General features: G+C 54.0%; 4 protein-coding genes across 4 annotated transcripts; 3 read left to right on the top strand and 1 right to left on the bottom strand.

Moving 5' to 3' along the window:
• Positions 1 to 6,509: 6,509 nt before the first annotated feature.
• HER10_EVM0002098 (uncharacterized protein) lies at positions 6,510 to 10,499 on the top strand. The gene has a single exon (XM_035471824.1). The coding sequence runs from the start codon at positions 8,640 to 8,642 to the stop codon at positions 9,684 to 9,686; it is 1,047 nt and encodes a 348-aa protein (XP_035332236.1). The 5' UTR covers positions 6,510 to 8,639; the 3' UTR covers positions 9,687 to 10,499.
• Positions 10,500 to 13,020: 2,521 nt separating this feature from the next.
• Positions 13,021 to 15,445, top strand: HER10_EVM0004180 (chromatin assembly factor 1 subunit A; the record flags this gene model as incomplete). The annotated part of the gene is made up of 3 exons (XM_035473832.1): positions 13,021 to 13,536; positions 13,605 to 14,930; positions 14,985 to 15,445. Exons 1-3 carry the CDS (start codon positions 13,365 to 13,367, stop codon positions 15,443 to 15,445), a joined length of 1,959 nt encoding a protein of 652 aa, XP_035332472.1. The 5' UTR covers positions 13,021 to 13,364.
• Positions 15,446 to 16,851: 1,406 nt separating this feature from the next.
• HER10_EVM0009235 (exo-polygalacturonase) lies at positions 16,852 to 18,258 on the top strand (the record flags this gene model as incomplete). The annotated part of the gene is made up of 3 exons (XM_035478727.1): positions 16,852 to 17,932; positions 18,013 to 18,104; positions 18,163 to 18,258. 3 exons carry the CDS (start codon positions 16,852 to 16,854, stop codon positions 18,256 to 18,258), a joined length of 1,269 nt encoding a protein of 422 aa, XP_035333090.1.
• A 712-nt stretch (positions 18,259 to 18,970) lies between these two features.
• Positions 18,971 to 19,456, bottom strand: HER10_EVM0012508 (uncharacterized protein; the record flags this gene model as incomplete). The annotated part of the gene is made up of 2 exons (XM_035481902.1): positions 18,971 to 19,363; positions 19,448 to 19,456. The coding sequence occupies 2 exons, from the start codon at positions 19,454 to 19,456 to the stop codon at positions 18,971 to 18,973; spliced, it is 402 nt and encodes a 133-aa protein (XP_035333516.1).
• Between the last annotated feature and the right edge of the window lie 135 nt (positions 19,457 to 19,591).

The raw sequence follows: 19,591 nt of genomic DNA, 5'->3' as shown, positions 1-19,591 counted from the left end.
GCTCACCCGGGATGAGGGCTGCTGCTAATCGACGTCGCATTGGGGGCGGCACATTTACTACGTAGAAGTCTCCCCGCGGTATTTGTTTGCTTGTGCTGGTTCTGCACCGCTCGGCCCTGTGCGAGTCTGGCCAAGATGGAATACCTAACACCCGGGAGGAGGGGACGACGAGTAATCTGTCGACTTAGACTTCAACTCCAAGGCTGCATCCTCTCCATGGGCTGGTCTTGGCACTTTCAAAAGTTCGAATGAACGAACGATAGTCGATGCAGAGCTCTTGTTAACCATTCCATATGCTTGCCGTGGGAGCCTTCTCCTGGCGATGTTTCCCTCTAAAACGACAACCTCCCCTTCCCCGTGAAAATCCTTGCGATGCGCCGCCCATGTCGTTCGGGCCCAGCCCATGCTCTCTTGGCGTAGCTCTCGACAGAGTATCATTAAAGGAACTCCATCGACGAGGATGGTGACGAGCGGACAAGCTTGAGCCATTGGACCGCCTCTATTCGGTGATTGAGATTCCTCTCCTCGTCTGTCTGACAACTGTGTAAGGATGTTGTAACTACACCATTAGGGCAGAGCAACGATATTTTGTTTCCAGGATTTCTGTCCCACGCTGAGACATGCGGCAGCCTCTTCAGCCCGCGGCCCTCGTGGCAGCATCTCCCAGGATGACAAGCGTGGGAGTAGGAGGAATGCAACGTCGGCGAGGGGGGATAGAGGTCTGACTATTGAATGCGGGCGCGCTTACACCGAGGCGGTGACTGCGTAGATTCAATGTGCATAGTGGCGGCGGCGTTGTCGAACAGGTTTGCGTAGGTATACCAAGACTCCCGACTCGTCCTCGCCTGGTATCTGGTCTCGGTATGCTTTGCACCCGAGATGAAATTCTCGGCGTTTTTGTTTCTCAAATCAATGACATCGGGACTAGGAGGAGGCGCGGTGACAGTAAGCTTCATGTAGCGGCTTCAGGCAAGGCATATAATTTAGTAGACAGCATGGGAGATTGCGATGAAATAGAACCGCGCTTCTTTTTGAACCAGTGTCGGTTGTCGTTAGACCACTGCGCTTCTCCGAGTCGGGCAGCTAGAAAGCGGACATGAAGGGGGGGAAGACGAGGGGGAACAGTAGCTGTCTTGGACTCTGGGTATCGTCGAGCGTTGCTTAGCATCAAGGAGGACGAACAAGAGTGGTCGCTTGGTTAGCGTCGAGGAACCCAATGTGCAAAACATTGGCATACCTAGCGTGGCATCCTATCGCATCTTGCCTTGCCTTGAACCATCCTACACAAGCCAAGCTATCTGCATGGGCAGAGATTCTGTCCCTCCCCGGACCAGTAAGACACGTCCTCTAGGCAATGGAGGGGTTGCGGTTGAACCAGATAGTTTAGCCTTCATTCCTAGCACTCGGAGAGCGGGTTGGAATGCTGCCGGGGGTCCGGGGGAGGAGGTTATCGTGGCTTTCCCCAGAACGAGGGGGAGAGGTTCCGCATGCGTCGGCGAAAGAGGCCGAGATAGAGAGTCAGAGTCATGTCTTGTTTCCGCATGACCCCTCTGCGATAACTGTGTCTTCTGCTTTGGGACAGAGTGCCCTCGACGATGAAGTCATTTTATCCTGCTTCAGGTAATCCGTCAGAGTTTGGGTTCTGAAGGGTTACTTTTCTGATAATGCACACGGATAGGACTCTGCAGCTCAGCCCCTACATCCAATATTCAATATCCCACACCGCATCAAATGGTGGCTCGTTCAATGGCTTGGTGTAAGTTCGCCAGGGCCGCATGGATCGCCGACGCAAAAGCAACCAGCCGCGCGCTATTCATCTTCCCCAGATTCTGGAGCTGGCAATTGTAGGCCGTGCTTACAGCAGAAGTGCGCCCATACCGATATCCTCTGGATTACCTATGTACATCCCCCTCAGCTTTCAGGAATGGAAATCATAGTTCGGCCCCTCCCCGCCATCCCCGGGCAAGCCGGGGGTCTCATAGCCGTCTGACCTGGTCGCAGCCGGGACCCGGGGCGTCTGTTGGCCGCACGCAGTACCACGTTCGGGCGCTATCCTGTGAGACTTGGCTTGCTGTGTGTGCTACCACGCTGCAACATGCTGTTGGCTGATGGCTGAAAGGAATGTCACGGGTGGGTGTGTTCGTGCTTCAGCCTGCTTGAACTGGTGATCAGTTACAGTCAACTGATGGATGATTCGGGATGGGCGCGCTGCTTTGTGTTTTGCAAAGTGAAATGGTCAAAAAGCGGCCACGACGATTGCTCCTGATGCAGGTGTGAGGTTCGGGTGTCATTGAACCAGCAAACCCGTTGAGGCTGCAATGACCCTGAACAACTCATCGCAAGTGACCTCATAAGGCTCGTGGCCGTGGTCGACGGGATGAATTGTTGGTCGAATAAGATGAGCCTGGTTAATATGGGAGACGCATTATGACTAAGAAGCGAAGCAGAAAAGCCAAGTTTCTGCCCTTGTCTTGACCTCATGTCTGATCAAATCGCGTGTGCGGTTCGTTAGTTGTCGCACGGGGGAGTCCAATCAATGACCGTTTCGCAATTCCATTTCTCGCAGTCCCGTCAATGCCGTCGGGACTGGATGAGCTGTAGTGTAGTGAATATAGACAAAACGCATACGTATTGGCGTATTCGTACCGCACTGTATTTCTCCTACATCGGTGACAAGAATCAAGGTCCTGCGTCTCTTCTCAGGGTCCGTAGGGAACGCGCCACTCGGCCAGCCGAGCCGCCCTGTCCGAGTTCTGAGCTGGGCAAGCCGTGATAGGGGTACCGGTCCACGGCTCACAAGACATGAGGGATGAGAAAGGGCTATGGTGGAAGGTTACCATTGACCGTATCTCTGTGGTAGGCATCCGCACGGGAAACGCTGGAGCTAGCACGGAGATGAAGACAGCCGGAAGAGGCACTTGCAGTGGAAATATAAGCCGGCCTGAGAGCGACTGATATTGTTCTGAGGCCAAGAGGCTTGGAAGACGAATACTCGGAGCGCGGCCGGATCGTGGTGCCTTGGCGGGTATGGACGGGGTGGAGTCGACAGAGTCCGCTTCGGAGGAGCAACACCACCTTCGGTTTTGGTTGCTTGAACATTGTGCAAGTTCGCCGCTGTATCCATAGCGGCCGTTGTTGGGCCTCGAGGTCTGATTCCTGTTGGTTGGCCCGGGGCATGGCGCGCCTTGTCTTACATGATGGACTCTCACCGGAGGACCGCACCCCCCCACACGAGCTTGCACGTTTTTCTCACCAGCATGCAGCATGGGATTGTGGGTCTGGAGAAAGAACGCCGAAGGCATGTAATCATGAATGGAGACGGCGGCGGCGGCGGCGATGGTTGAGGCGGATCCGGAGTCGGGTGCTGTTTTGAGGTCCTATGCGGCCATGCCAGGCTTGAGCTGTGGAGTTCCCCTGCAAGTAAGGCGAGATAGTTGCATGTCAAGATGGGCCAATGGCTTTACGATGGATTGAGAGTACGTCTTAGATATCACGATGCTCAATCGACTTGGTGTTGGCCGTAGACAGTGCCTACCTATTCGTACATGTGTTGGGTCCCTCCTATCGTGGAGTAAGGCCTACGAGGGAAGCAAACATGCCGTTTTGGGCCTTGGCAACCAGAGGACGGGAATTAGAAGCCGAGACTTGTGATTACGGTTCCGAGTTTCGTGATAACGACCTGTTGACTTGCATTGGCGCCGCATTACGGCCACAATATCTGGGCCCCTGAGCAGGGATCGTGTCACTTGCCTCTCCGCACATCGCAACGCAAACATCGGACGTGGCACTGGAAAGCAAAGGTGAGATTCTTCGCGTTGTTGCGTCTGTTCCCCAAGCATCAAATGTCATTCAGGATCCGGATGCCGGATCAAACGAGAACAGCACTCCTTGGCCAACGTTCCCTAATTTCGTTCTTCCCCATAGCGTCCGGAAAGGGCATACCGAGGGTGCGGGGGGAACATAAGGTCATGTTCATGTTCGTCACGGTCGAGGGGGGCCTTCTGCTCGAGATGATCTGAGGAAAAATGGTGCTTTGAACGCAGTGCTGTCATCTGTCACATTGTTGGCGAATGGACGGGGCGACATCACCCAAGCTCCCCGGCGGACTGGCGATTGCCGCATCTTACATCACCGTCGCAACTCGCCCCTGGCTGGCCCTGCTTGGCCAGCGCTGGATGTTGCACTGAGCTTTTGCCGGCCGCTGGAAGTTGCTGCCCTTCACCGCAAGCCCTTTCGGCAGTGTGATGGAGGCTTTGGTTCTCTGACCGAGCAATATCGAGAAACCTGGAGACGGCAAAAAGGGGGGTTTGCCTAACGGCACGAAAGGATCTCGTAGGGGTAATAGGGCGAAGATCACTCGAGAAAGCAGGGTAACAGAGCTGAGAGACCACTGAAGCTCCAGCAGTGACCACACCGATCCGATCTCGTGGGAAGGATTCGGTCCTCAAAAAACAGGGAAAAGCAAAAGGTATGAGCAAAGACTACTCCGTACGGGGTTGATTACTGCATGTAGGGGGTTGTTGTAGGACAGACCAGAGGTACCAGAGTGGCAGAGAGCCACTGGACAAGGGGACGGACGGCAGCCGAAGCGAGGGGGATCATTAGTGACGAAGAGGAAAATAAGGAAATAAAAGAGGGCAGAAGAAAAGGCCCTGGAGATCATTACATACATACAGAGTACAGGACAGGGCCATCTCCGTACGTGCGTTGAAGATCAATAATGGGAAACCGGGAAAAACTTGGTGACACCAGGCACGCCGCACGACAGGACGGAGGACATTGCCATTGCTAGTAGACAGCGCGAAGGCGGTAGAGGATCAATCAGTGTCCACTAGCAAGACTGGGCCGTCAATGTGCCCCGGAGAATTGGGAGTGTGTGTCCTGGGACTGCCCACGACTCCTGGACTCCTGGCAGGCTATGGCGTTGGTTATCCCACTCTGGAGACTCGAGTTTGGTGCCTTGGATTCTCTGGAAGGGGTAACTTTCATTACATCAACGTCCATGGGGATGATTGGCCGGGCGAATACTCCGCGACCTTGGGGGGCGATGTGAACCGTGAACCTGTTCCGGGCTGAATCCTGACGCGACGGGCTGGGATGAGAAGCGCGTTGGTGGGATTTCCTCGGTGGATTAGGAAGATCGATCGAGATTTGGGGGTGCGATTGTACAGGGAGGAGCGTAATTGTTCGCTGCCTTGATGTCTGGTTCTCTAGTTTCTACCGCGGTACTGTAGTGTACGCATACTAAAGACGGCCCTTGAGGGAACCAATGTTGGCGGGCACTAGAGCGGCAGATACAACTATTGTGTCGGATAGGGACTCCATAGCTTGAGCGTTTAAACTTGTAACTCGCAGTAGAGCCGAATAGAACGGCAGTCATGATGGTGACATCTTCTCCCGGCATAGTGTAGTCCGGAAGCTTGGGCCCAGCGAGGGGTTTACGTGCAGCATAGCAGTACAACAGTAGTCACGGATGTGGATGTTCGATGAGTGGAGATGGACGGGAAGAGACTGAGTATGGGAGACGGTATCCGAGAGGCTTTGGTGATTCTCATCCCCATTGTCAAGCTGGTGGTGAGAGTACGCCAGCGAGCAACGACAGCACGACGACCGCAGCGCCGCAGACTGACAGCCATTGTGGACACTGGAGGCCCGCGAGGGAAGGGTAAGAAAGTGGGCTATGGCGCCGTGGGAAAGGCAAGCTGAGAGAAAGACTCCATAGTAAGAGTATCCATGGAATCTCCAAGATAGACACAGGGTGAACGAAAGATGGCCAGGAGAGACAGACGGGTTCTCGTTGAACCTTGTGGATCTACCTATGAAAAAGTAGGACCCGGCGATGACAAGACCGACGAAAGGCCCTCTCTCTATCTCCTCAAGAGGGGAAGGCTACGGCGGCAGCGAACCAATAGAGGAGAGCGGCGCGAGCACACATCCAGAAGACAGAGTGGGAAACATGGGAGAAAGAGACACAGACAGAAAGTGAGAGACATGGGGGAGAGGGAGAGAGACCTTAACCAGCAAAAGAGCTGCCCCAGGCGCATGCAACGTTGGACCGGGGCCCTTGTCACCATTTTGTCACCCTGTCGAGTGTCGCCTTGTCACCCTCGTCCTTGGCCTGCCCCTGTCCCAGTCTGTCCAAGTGTCGTGCTGGCCCCTGGTCCTGGCTTCTTTTTTGCTTGCGGGTGCGGTACGTGCTTGCTTGGGCTTTCTGTCTCGTCCCTCTTTCTTGTCAATGGGTGTTGTGTCACTGCGGTATCCGGATGGATATGTGTATCTCCAACAAGAAGAGTTGGCCATGATATCAGCGGTTGTGCTTGTTTGCTCTCTTTCAGTTACGAAAGCTATATGACGGTAGACATATACGCTGTGTGGAAGTTCATCCCGCATCGGCGACTTACCATTTAGTCGTCACCATGCCATGCGGTACCACCATGTTGGGCATGGGCATTTGATTTTGATCTGGCGGTATCTAGTGTAGTTCGTAAAGTTGGTAAATCCTGCAGCTGCTTGTTGCTTATTGCTTCGGCCGGCCCTTTGCATCGCATCGCATCGCATTCGAACCCCCGTTCTGTCCTGTCCTCAACTTCTTTGGACAAGAGTGCTAGTCCCATCTTGGAATATCCGCATTCGACTCTGTGGTGTATTCCCGCACATCCGTACAAATCCCACGTTCTTGGGTTCGTCGTCCGAGTTCGACGCTTACCTAGTACATAGTTCTTCCTTGGGCACCACCACTACCATCACAACCATCGCCTCGTCCGCCTCGGCGAACCGCACCCCTCACGAACGGGATCAATTGAGGTTAATTCTCTCAAGAGTGTGGTGGGTGTGAGAGTGAGTGTGTGTGTGAGTGGGCATACGATACTCTATCTCAGGTTTTCATCTCAGACCTGCAGCGTCGGTCTGCCTTATCTCGGCGGTGATCTCACACCCACAAGAAACAAAACAACAAACGCCAACACCGACAACAACATCTGCGCGTTAGGATTTCACTTCTCCCTCGTCTCGTTGTTGTTTATTGTTCTCCCGCGACTCTGCACCTTGGCGAAACGGCATCGTCCCTGCGACTCTTGATCTCCCTCCGGCCTCAGCCCTCCTTCAGCCCTCAGCTCCCACTATCGACGAAACGTGCCTCGTCTAGCATCATCCCTCTCTCTTCATCTCACGCTTCAGCACGCTACCCGGACCCGAACTGCGGTGATCCCACGGATATCAATACTTTTAGCGATACCAAGACAAGAAAAAAAAGGGCACAGACGATCGTTGGCCGCCCTGTCGTATCGTTCCCTTGGGTTTTCCCAAATTCCCCTAGCTTTTTCTAAGTACGGAACTGGCACGACTGGGATTGCCGACTCTTCCATCATCATCTGTGCTCCACAGAGGGTCTGGCTTTAAGCGCGACGACGGACGGCGGACGGCGGACACGAGCAAAATAGAAACCCGAGACCCTCTTGTTCGTTTATCAGCCTCTCTCACCGGGCCATTGTCATTGTTCCCCGTCGTTTCCATCCAGGTCGCAGATCGGGTGCGAGGACCCGAAGTGTGGTGAACAAGGTCCTTGTGTCTTGTTGTTCGTGTTTACCGCATAGCAGCTCAACAAGCTCGACAAACGATTTGTCTTTGTACAGAGTCGGTGTCTAGTGACAGAGTCATTCTGTATCTAGCCAAAAAGTCAAAGCGAGAGACAGGAAAATAGAGGCGTTGTTCAAGACGCGAAGAAGGGGGGGAAACATCACCATCATTCATCGTCACCGTGTGGTGCTGGATCCCTCTTCAGGCGTGGCTTGGCTCGCTCTCACTTTCTGCACCCACGACTTGCTGGAGAGGAGGGAAAAAAAAGGTACATCTACCTCGCAGGCTCCCGAGCAATCTTAGCACTTGTCGCTCTCGGCTTTCCCGACCCAGGGAACCTCCCACTCTGCCACCTTCTCTCCACCACTCATCCACCCACTCATTCTCATTCTCACTCTCACTCTCACACAGGCCTCACTCCTGTTTTCACACACCCCTCTCACCTCACTCTTGCTCTCTCATTCAATCACTCTCAGTCTCAACTCTCACACCCCCCTCCCTGGTCATTCACTCCCACTCCCACTCTCTCTCACTCACGATCCCAGCCAAAGGGGACCCCTCCCAAAAGGCCACAAGGTGACAGAGCGCTAAAAGGCACCTCCCATCCGGCTGCCGCTGGCCCTGAGAGCTGAGCTGAAGCGCCCAAGAACTCCCCCCAGGTCTTCCCCCCCAAGTACCCAAATCTCAACATTTCGCCCCGTCGACCCGCGCGAAACTTAAGGTGCCTTACTCGCCCGCACGCTGCCCGGGAACCCGACCTATAATCTCCCTTCTCTGCCCAACTTCCCGCTCTCGGATTATTTCTCTCCAAATCCCACGACAGCCTCTTTCTACCTCATAACCTCACCCTCCTCCTCTTCCTTCTGGTTCCTGCTCCTGTTCCTACTCCTGCTTCTACACCCCATCCTCTGCAGGTGTACAAGACTCCATCCCATCGTGACGATCTTGAAGGACCAGCAACACCACACAAACCCCCACGAAAGACAACACCTATCCGAAGGAGGACGACGACAACATCAACAGCAGGACAGAGCCTGCCTCGCAACCTCACATCAACCGTAGTCATGCTCGACCCGTCAGCGAGCCGGCGATATCAGCCGATGGACTCTTCCACAGTCTACTCCCACTCCCGCACACGCACGACGTCCTCAAATACATTCCCCATTCAGAGCCCGACGCCGATGCACCTACAACAGCAGAATGCCATGAACCCTCAGCAACATACCCGCCGCTCACCATCAGTAAACACCTTCAGCACCTCCTCGAGCATTCCTCCACCCGCCGCCTACCGCACCTCGCCCACCACCGACCTTCGTCGCTCTACCTCCTCTCGCTCCGGCGGCGGCAGCCCCCAGCCGACGGGCTATGTCGCCCTTCTCCGCAAGCAAAAGGCCACCGTCTGGTGCGACCGCGCCCAATATGAGGATCCTCGCCTCTTGGCCCAGCAGCGCGCCGCCAAGATGCGAGCCACCCTCGAGGTCATCGGCGGCCAGCGAACCGCCTCTGGCCTCTCCGCTCCCTCCGGCGGCAGAACGAGTACCGGCATCAGTGCTACTGGCAAGGTTGCCGCCAAGATCCGTCACCACGGGAAGCCCGCAGTAGTGGGCTACGCTCCGGGAGAGCACCACGTTGGCGTCGGCGGCGTTCCCATGCGGCTGAGTGCCACCGAGGTTGAGGGCGAGGACAGCGACGACGACGACGCGCGCTTGCATCACAGACGGACCGGTAGCAGCGGCCGCAGTAGCACTGCGAGCCGTCGTGGCCCGGGTTACCGATCATCCGGCGGCGGACGTAGATGGAGCCCGGGAGATACACCCGAGAGGAGTGGTAGCATGGTCGAGGACGTACCGGAGGACGCCACGCTGGGCGACAACGCGAGTGGCAGGGCCATGACGACGGGCTCAGGGAGCAGTGCTGAGCGGGCGGACAACGTCGGCGAGCTGGGCAACACGGCGGCGGCAAGATTGGCGAGCAACTCGCTCATGCATTCGACCGTCACCCGCGAGAAGAGCGTCAAGGGTGCCGATGACCTACGCAGGAGGGGCAGCGTCGACGAGCGCACCACCACGCTCACCGGAGGCCGTCTTTACATCGCTAACCCCGATTTATGAGAGGCCACGCTGCCCTCGCGGCCCCGTACATACGTGTACGGACAAGCCGCCGACTTTCACAATACGTTACGAGCCCATCGGGATGGGCTTCATTCGCTTTACCACCGCGACGTGAGGAAAATGATTCGACATCTCTCCGACTTTCCTATTCCTTCCTCGTCATCGCCAATCTGTACGAACGTCTCTTTGAGGCATACAAATACGGTCGTTAAGGGGGGTGGGGGTGTTGGGTGAATTTCTTTTACTGTCACAAACTTGCATCACTCGGCGTTTTACTTGGGGATTGTTTTCAATTATGGGTGGGATGATACCATACAGAGACCATCCCGAGATGACACAGTTCGGTAAACCGGATGTGCTGGGGAGAGGGATCGAAATTCGAGTCTCCTTGTCAAAGATTTTCCAACATTGTTTCCGCTCTACGATCGCTTCCTACGGGCCTCTCTACCTTTGTTCCTACCATTTCCTTGGCTCGGACTCTTTTTTTTATTTTCCTAGGCCGCGATGCTCCTCATATGAACAGACCATACTGCGATCTGTTTCCTAATCTGTGGACAAGACATCAAAAGCGAGATAGGAGAGGGGACGGATGTTAGGCAGAAGAAGGGGAAGACAAAACCAAAGACGAATTGGGCAGGGCAAAGGGGGCGGAGGATGATACCACGGTTGAGATTGAAGGCCCTAGTGGAAGCTGTTTGGAATCACGGGCAACGGAGAAGGCGAGAGAGAGAGAGAGAGAGAGAGAGAGACAGAAAGAGAGGCTGAGACAAACAGAGAAGCTCGAAATGCTCGAATATGAAAAGCCATTCCTGGGCATCGCGATTGAACAACCCTTTTTTGCCCGTATTGACCTATACTATCCTATCAAGCTGTGTGTGTGACCTATGGTGCCCAGGAACGTGAATTTCGGGAGAATTGGTTACCGAAAGGTTGACTCAGCCCAGCCAACCGACCTCTGGGGGGGATAGTCAGAGACATTGTCTCCAAGGCTACGTAGCTATAGAGGATCGTCTTGGCTCGTCACGGAGTAAGGGGAACACCTTTCAGCCGACCCAGTAATAATGATATTACCGTAATGCTTCTTCAGCCGCACGCCGTTTTCATTTGCCACATTTTCTTGGGGGGAGGTTTTCGATGAGGGGATGGTTCAGGCTAAGTTTCCAAGCATGGCAATCTGTAGAAAACTCTCTCTTGGAACCAACCCATTCCCGCGTGGTTGGAAATGGGAGACGCCAAACCCCATCCTGCAAGATCCGGGGTTGGGAGGAGGATGTTTGACTCGAGGGGCATGTGGTGAGCCGCTTGCAGTGCTACCTTTTCACTTGGTCTATCCGTACAGAGCTACAGATACACTAAACTATCTACTTTACCGGCCAAACCTGTCATGTGTTCCAAAGATAGTACACTTTTGTAGATCTAACCTCTTCCTTAGCTTTCCCACCTCCCCTTCGGACTTGAGGCCGCCTCTCAGAGTTCAGTCTCGCTACTCCGTACGCTAACTTTTACCGTAGGTTCGTAGGTTAGGTAGCACGGGATTGCCATTGCTACCATACCCATAGGTACCATTTTGGACTATCGCAATGCGCAGGAACTACTGCGACACTGTCAGTTCGTCTTTGACACACATGCAACCTCGTGTTTCGAGGAGGTTCTGACGGTTGACTTGTCCCAACTTTCCGTACGGTTGGCGCCCCCCCTTCATTCTTTGGGTTCGAACGGAGACCCCGTACCCCAAAATGTTGTTTCTCAGGGTCTTTTGGTCTGTGTCTTGTCGATGACATGCATTTCCTGGCTCTCGTGGCTCTCTTCTGTAAACAGTACCAAAGAGTGCCCAAAGCAACACATGGTGGGATACGAGAACTTCTCAAGGCAGTCGATCGCGGACGTCGCCTTCAAGCGCACCCAGCAGCACCCACCCAACATTGATCTTCAAGAGGCAAGTTACATGGCAAGGATGGGCATCAACGCCCAGCACTCGGGAAACGCGGCGCCGCAAGGTCAGCGACTTGAGGAAGTTGAGCGATAGACAGACACACAGAGTACAGGATACGCCTCCTTCTGCAGGCCATCCGTCCCTGGCATGAAGTCCTCGCTTCTGCATCTCGTGCGTCTGCTCATTGCTGGCTTCCTCTGTACCCTCATTGTTTACCTGCATTTTTCGAGCGGGTATCGCTGCGAAAAAAGAACCACCGCCACTTAGCGACAGTCAGGCAGGGATCCTTCCTCGCAGGCGGCAAACAATCATCATCATAAGGGTCCTAGTTGACAGAGGGACCTTACGCGCAGGGCGGGCGGCGTTGTCGATCACTTCGTGTTTTCGCCCACCAAAAAAAGAAGAGCAAGACCCCTAGTTTTTTTTTTTTCTCTCTTCCATTTCCACCTTTCCACCTTTCCTCGGTGATGATTAGGTATCGCTCTTGTCCGTCGACTCCGTCTGCCCCGATTAATAGTGATAGGCAGAGACAGGCACAGGGTTGCGGGGGGGACATCGGGGTGAATGGAGTAAAGATGATGACAGGTGGGAAAGGATAGCCAGAGGGTGGGAAAAAGAGAAATGGCATCATGATGTAACGTTCTGACTTGAGCCAAGACCGATTGACACCGAAAGGCGGGTCTCCCCTTGCTGGTGAGGTGTGGTTGGATGGTTTTCGCCTTTGATCTCCACTGAATGTTTGGCGGCCCTTGTCGACGTCTGTCTCGGTGTGGTGCGAGGAAGATGTCAGACCGAAGCTGCAGACCGAGATCTCACCGAGGAAGAAGTAACCCCGCACTGACCATCCGAGCTGGGGTTCAGCCACATGAGGCTAGTGGGCAGAGACCATCAGCCACAATGCGGCCTTCCTCGTCATCGTGCTGACATAAGCTCCAATCTGACCAAAACGCGTGCAGGTGGGGGCTGCGTTTAAGAGGTTTTGTTAGTGCGCAACTCGCGGGAGCATTGAACGTCGAGTCCATGAACAACCAAAGCAAAGGAAAGATATTAAGACTCCTGTGTCTTTCAGGGCGAATGACGGGTTGTGTAAGAGTCTCTTCTCAGATGGACTATTGTGTTCACTCGAAAATACGTTAGAACTTGCCGGGAGCGTTCTCTTCTACATTGATAGTTGCTTCAGTGGCTCTAAAACTACATACAATTCACACCCGTTTCCCATTTAACAAAGTTTCCCCATAACGCGTCGCCCAATATCCAGTCGCCCGCTATTGGCAGGGCCCAATCTCCCCTTTCTGCACCAAGAAGGAGCCCTGCCACTAATTCAAATGGTAATGGTGCCTACCGGCCCAAAGACACGACCCCCGGCCTCCTCAACGCCAAATTTACGCGTCAGTCGCGTCCCGGCGGAACGTCCCCAACCTTGCCTGTCAACCTCCACAAACGGTCTTTTCCACTTTGCGAGACCGACGACCTGACCTGCCGCCATTGAGCCTGCCATCACGGCCCTTTCCTGAAGCCGAACGACACCTCATTGATTGTTCGAAATACCTGACTGTCGTCTCACCAGCGATTCACTCACCAAGTACGGATACCTCTTCTCTGCCTTGGTTGCGGGATACTCGATCCATTTCAATCTTCCCCACCACACCAACTGCCACGAACACAACTTCAGCCCCATTCTACACTTTACGCGAACACGACCAACCGACGAGCACTGTCGCGAACCTTGCGACACCCGGCGTCCGATGCCTCTATTCGAGCTGTCATCCAACATCAAACGAGAATCAGACATGGAGGCTAGCGGCCTGAAGAGAAGTCACGATGACTTCTCCGGTGACGAGGTCACCATTGAGGATCGTGGCTTGCAGAACGGCGTCAAACATCAGGCCACCGAGGCCGTGGTCCAACCCAGCAAAGGTATGAGCTGCCTAACATGTCCATATTGTGGCCATTATTTTGCTCCGATCATTCTCTAATCTTCGCAGCTGGGTCTCCCGCCCGCCAGATGCCTACCCGCGATATATCGCCAGCCCCCAGTAGCCCAAGCTCACTGACCGATGCCGGCACCCTCACACCAGAGCGCGGCTCGCCCTCACCCGACCTCACACCTATCAAGAGCACGAGTCCCCTCCAGCAAACCACAAGCGCCAATCCCGCTTCATCATCAAAGACACCTACCTCAACAACCCAACCCACCAAACGGAAGCGCCGGACCGCAGCCGAAAAGGAGGCCGAAGAGAAGGAAAAGGCACAGAAGAAGAAGGAGCGTGAAGAAAAGAAAGAAGCCAAACAGGCCGAAAAGGCAAAAGCCGACGCTGAAAGACAAGTCAAACAAGCCGAAAAGGCAAAGGCCGACGCCGAAAAACAAGCTAAACAAGATGAGAAGCGCCGTAAAAAGGAGGAGGAAGAACGCAAAGCGCAACAGGAAAAGGAGAAGAAGGAGCGTGCCCAGCCGAAGCTCATGTCCTTTTTCAAGGCACCCGCCACGCCCAAGAAGGATGCTCTGGTGCCTATCATCAAGTCGGGGAGCCCTTCCAAATCCGCACTTACGCCAGACGCCAAATCTCCCGCAGCCAAGAAGGAGGAGCTATCAGAATATGAGAAGCGGTTCAAGCCGTTCTTTGTGCAAAGCAGTGTTCGCCTGGCCAAGAGCCCCTTCGAGATGGACGGCGAGGCACACGAGGCCAAGACGAGGATCTTGGGAGAGTATTTTGATGGAAAGAGAAAGTCAACCCAAGGGGGCGGCTTTGATCCTATCGAGGTTTTCCAGCTTCCGAATCGTCCTGCTCCGCGAGGCAGAATCTACCCGCCAGTGCGATTCAGCATCGAAAAGATGCGAAAGCTTACACAAGAAGCAAGCAGCGAAGAGGACAAGAAGGCCATTGCAAAGGATATTGCAGATGCGCTGAGGAAGGTCCCTACAAAGTCACTCAAGTTCTATCAGGATGTGCGGCCCCCTTACAGGGGCACCGTCACCCTCAGACCCTATCAAGCAGGCAAATCTGGCATGCGACGCCTCGCCCGAAACCCCATCCGCCGCGACCAACTCCCGGTAAACTATGACCACGACTCGGAAGCCGAATGGGAAAGTGAAGGCGAAGACGTCGACATTGACGATGATGACGACGAGGATCTCGATGCCGACGGCGAAGACATGGACGAGTTCCTCGACGACTCGGAGGACAACGGCCCTGCTCGGTTCGTGAGTGCCAACGGCCTCGAACCGGAGAGCACCGGCCTCTGCTGGGAGGATCGCACACGCAAGGGTCCTAACCGTACCGTGTACGAGCACAGGATGGAATTCATTCTGGGTAAGCCATACCCCGTCTCCCGCTCATGTAGCCGCGTTAACACATGTTTTGAAGAGAGCCTCGAACACCACCATAGCATCGATCCCTTCTCGACGGAATACTGGGAACCCGAACCGAAGCCCAAGCCTGTCGGTCGTCCACCTAAAGACAAGACTGCCAAGGCTCAAGGGATTAAGGACAAGGCGGTCAAGACCCAAGCAGCAAAGGACAAGCCTACCACAGATTCGAAGCCGGCCGATGCCTTCAAAGCAATTACCTGCGGTAGCACAAAGAACAGCGTACAGTCGCTGCCGAAGAAGATCTTGGAGAATAACAATCTCCAGGAGCTCAAGAAGGTCATCGAGGCGAATCCCAAGATCGCCAAGGGTGGCCTGGTCGATCTCTCGTACGTTGCACTTGCTCACGCCAAGATTTCCCGCAACGACCTGAAGGAAGCCATCGCCATGATTGCCGAAAAGGTCGGCGGTAAAGGACTTGCTGGCTCCTGGGCTATCAAGTCAGGTTTCGACGTTTGAGAGAGGAAGCATTGGCATACTGTGAGAATTCGGCGTATGAAAAAAGGGAAGGCGTACTATTCTGATTCGATGAGGATACCTCGGCGGACATGTTTGTTCCCACAGTTTATTGTCCGCCATTGTTCATGTTATTTGGGAGGAGTATGGGCTTCGTTTCTGTTTTTTTTTCTCCAAGGTCTTTGAGATCGTTGTCGGCTGAGGGAAGATACAGGCCGGATGGACGAAGCCCCCAGCATCTTTTACGAGCCACCGACAATAGTGGTGGATTCTATTGCATGTACTACATGCCTTTGCGCCTTTCGGGCGGTTATGATATGATGGCATAAGGGCGGCGTATAGTGGATTATCCCAATTTCTTTCTTTCGGACGGTATTTCGCATGGATGCATAATTGCTCTCTGGGCCACCGGTGGCAGCGGCGTTGGTAGGCTCAGTAGATGGTAGGAAGACACAAGTCTCAACATGCTTATGTCCCTTCGTGTCTTACGCATGAGATTCCCTTCGAGTACTGGTGCCGATTAGTAGTCTATCCGCTTTGATTTGAAGCCACCGCCCAAGCTTCCACAGCCGTCATCCGATAAAGTGCTGCTGAAACGCCTGCTTCCTATGTGAGAGAACTTGATGCTTGTGTTCTATGGTTCATGACCTGACTTTCACAATCTGACTGGTGGGTGTCCAAGTTGTCGGGCCCGGGAAGTCGGCAAGCGGCGAAATTGAAGTAGATTACATCGGTAGTGTCGGGTTGAACAATACGAAAAAGGCTTCTTGAAGTAAGTCAGACGAGAGAGTCAGACGAAGGTTCATTCGGCCGTGTAACATATAGATTGCTGTTGGTGCGATTCAGAACTACGAGTCGCGCACTGCTGGCGGGCTGGCCAGGCGTCGGACCCTGCAACTCGGGTTCATGAAGACGAGACAAGCTTTCTGCGTGAGTGCTTCTCATCTGGGGTACCTGGCTGCGCTGCGCCTACGTTGCCTACTTTGGTCACAGACAACGCTGTTTAATCACCGTGCTCTCCGACTCTCAGGCCGATTATCCGGAGAAGTTCTGCCATTGGGTTCCGGGCACTCCACACGTGTAATTCGTAGGCTATGTTGACTCATGAGTGATGAAGGGAGGCCGCTTGGGTTGGAGTTGTCGCAGCCCGCGGGAACACTGCTCGGGATGAGGGTTCGTCCTATGCTTCTTTGAAGCAGGTGCTTAATCTAACCCAGGGGAAACCTACGCCCACGTCGCGCCAGTGAAAGTTAGTTAGAGGAGTTCATCATAACTCGACAAGATGATGGACTGGAAGACCTTGAATTGCCAAGCATGCCAAGATATATATAAGCCAACATGCGTAGAGCACTCAGATGCAGTAGACAGCAGCTTTCTAACCACGCCTTTCTTTTACAGTAGTTGTCACCATGCAACATCCACTCCTTAGCATCGCATTCCTCGCCTCTCTGGCCTCGGGCTACTGGCTGCCCGAGACACTGGGCAAAGACCAGTTCAAGACCTGCGTCGTCCCCAAGTCCAAAGGCGACGACGCCCCGACCATTCTTTCGACGGTCAAATCATGCGGCAGCAACTCCCGCGTCGTCTTCAGCGCCGGCACGGAATACAGCCTCCTCACTCCGCTAAAGTTCTCCGGCCTCACAAACGTAGAGTTCCAGATCGAGGGCAACCTCACCCTCTCAGACGACCCGGCCGCCGTCTCCGCCGTGGTCAACAACCGCTCCATATACCCTGGCCACTGGATCACCGTCGCCAACAGCAAGGGCGTTACCTTCACAGCCTCTAACGCCCAGGGCGGGGGCTGGATTAACGGCCACGGCGATAAGTGGTGGTCCAGCGCCAACGTCAGCAGCAACAATGGGCGCCCGCACATGTTCTCGTTCGGCGTGACGAGTCTGCGGCTGCGGGGGCTCAAGATCCTTAACCCCGTGGCGTGGTGCTTCTCAATAAGCGGGCAGGATGTCTACATGACCGACACCGTGCTAGACGCGCGGTCCAAGACTGCGTTCCCTTTCAACACGGACGGTATCGACGTTGGCGGCTCCGATATCGTGATTGACGGGTGGACGAGCTGGAACGGCGACGATATCATCAACGTCTCCCCGCCGGCTGTCAATGTGACCATGCGCAATGTCGTCGGATACGGCACGCACGGGATCTCGGTCTCCTGCGCGTCTGGCTCGGGTAGCGGGTACCTGTTTGAGAACGCAGAGATCCACGACTCGCTGTTGGGAGCTCGCTTCAAGGGCTCCGTGGGTACGACGTGCCAGATTTCGGATGTTACCTGGCGCAACTTTACAATCACCAACACTGCTTACCCCATTCACTTCATCGAGGACTATGTCGATCAAGAAAAGGGCGCTGCCGGGAAGGACGCTTCGCTGGCTGCGTTTGCCAAGAACTTCCGCTGGGAGAACATCAAGGCGCATACTGGCTCGGGTCTCAAGGATGGCAGCTGTACTTCCAGCCCATGCTGGAGTCAAAGTCTGGGTGAGTTCTAAACGATCGAACTATACCTTGCTAGATGATACATGTACGAGAGGATACTAACATGTTACTTTGATTTTCAGGCGCCTCAACCAAGAAGGGCTTGTACCTTATGTGCAAAGACGCGGCTCATTGTCAGGACTTCACCTTCAAGGACATCACCCTCGTCGCAGCTGTAAGTCTTCACAGGTGGCACCTATGATGAAAGGATTAGTCTTGCTAATAGCATATAGGATGGCAGCGCAGGTGAGATGGAGTGTGTTGGACTGGAGGGAGCCACAGGCCTCGGCATCCCATGCACGAATGGCACTTTGGCCGGAGGCAAATAGAAGAGATCTGACACGATAATTGAAGGCGCAGAGCCTTGAGTTCCTTTAAGCAAATAAACCAATGTAATCCAAATCAACAGGACCACAGAGATTCCAGCATCGTGGCGCGAGCATACACTCATGAACTCACAAGGGTGACTTCGTGTTTTTTTGAGCCTCTTTATTAGTCTTGTCAAAATCACTTTCCATCTCCCAATCCCACCTACCCCTGATTCTTGTAGGTATACGAAGAGAGGGGACTATGTGGAGAAGCTCCATCAATGGTCGAAGTAAGCATTAGGAGATGATCCACGCAGTCATGTCTTGACATGTCGTCGAATTGAAAAGATTCCGCGCCATTGACCTTAGACCATAGGTAGGAGTGTGAATGGAGGACTGGGAGAGCGATCGATGTTCTGATGGAGCGGTAGAAAGTATGTGACTTTGCTAGCCCAGAGATACTTTAGTAGAGATAATCAACCCTCCCTCACCACAATGTACCAGCTCATACTGTGCGAAATGATATTTCAGCCATGCTTGCAAATATAAGATAAATGAAATCCTCGTGTGGAACAGCAGAGCTTCAATTGCCGGACTCCTCTTAGCATAGCTTCGGGCTCTTCCCAAGGCAATGCTCAAGTAGAATGAGCAAACACCGAACATGACGAAAACATACAACATATGGCCAACTATAATCAATTACTGCCTACACTCAATAATACCACGAACCCCATCACAGCTTAGACTTTTCAACCCTCTGCCCATCAGCCCTCCCCGGCGCCGGATCCTTCTTCGTAACCTCAGCCTTGAGACTAACAGGATCTCCCAGCTGCGACGGGTTCCCGCTCTCGAGGTCCTCTTTGGCAACGTCCTTTAACCGTCTCTTGTCATAGTCCTGCACGGGTGACCCGTCCGAGTTCTTGGCACCTGCGGGACCACCGCTGCCCTTGGACTGCTTATTGGAAGAGGAAAAGGGAGGTTTCGAATCCGCTGCCGCGCCGAGGTCCCCTTCCGTCGGCGAGAGCTTCGAGACTTCGGCTTTGAGCGAGACGGGGTCGCCTAGTTGCGACGGGTTGGAAGAGTTCGCCTTTGCGGCGACGTGTTTGAGGCGCTCGAGTTGTTTTTGCTGTTGGTGAGGTGGTGTTAGTTAAGATCTTGAGCGTAGATCAAGCGCAAAGTTGGGTTGTGTGCTTGAGAGTGAGCAACTTACGGGAGCCATTGTGTCTGATTCTGAAATCTACTTGTTTCTATCGATAAGCAGAAATATTGATGTATAGCAATAGGGAAACGAGCTCCATTTTAAACTAACTCTCCTACCAGCAGACGAAGGCCGTTGCAGAATGATAGAATGCCA

This window comes from Colletotrichum scovillei, assembly GCF_011075155.1.
Source record: "Colletotrichum scovillei strain TJNH1 chromosome Unknown Contig00006, whole genome shotgun sequence".
In the NCBI taxonomy this organism is placed as follows: domain Eukaryota; kingdom Fungi; phylum Ascomycota; class Sordariomycetes; order Glomerellales; family Glomerellaceae; genus Colletotrichum; species Colletotrichum scovillei.
Note: the sequence above shows the minus strand (reverse complement) of the source record. Positions and strands in the feature narration are given on the sequence as shown.

Coding starts and splice junctions, on each gene's coding strand:
- HER10_EVM0002098 (XM_035471824.1), top strand. CDS start 8,640: ATGCTCGACCCGTCAGCGAGCCGGCGATATCAGCCGATGGACTCTTCC.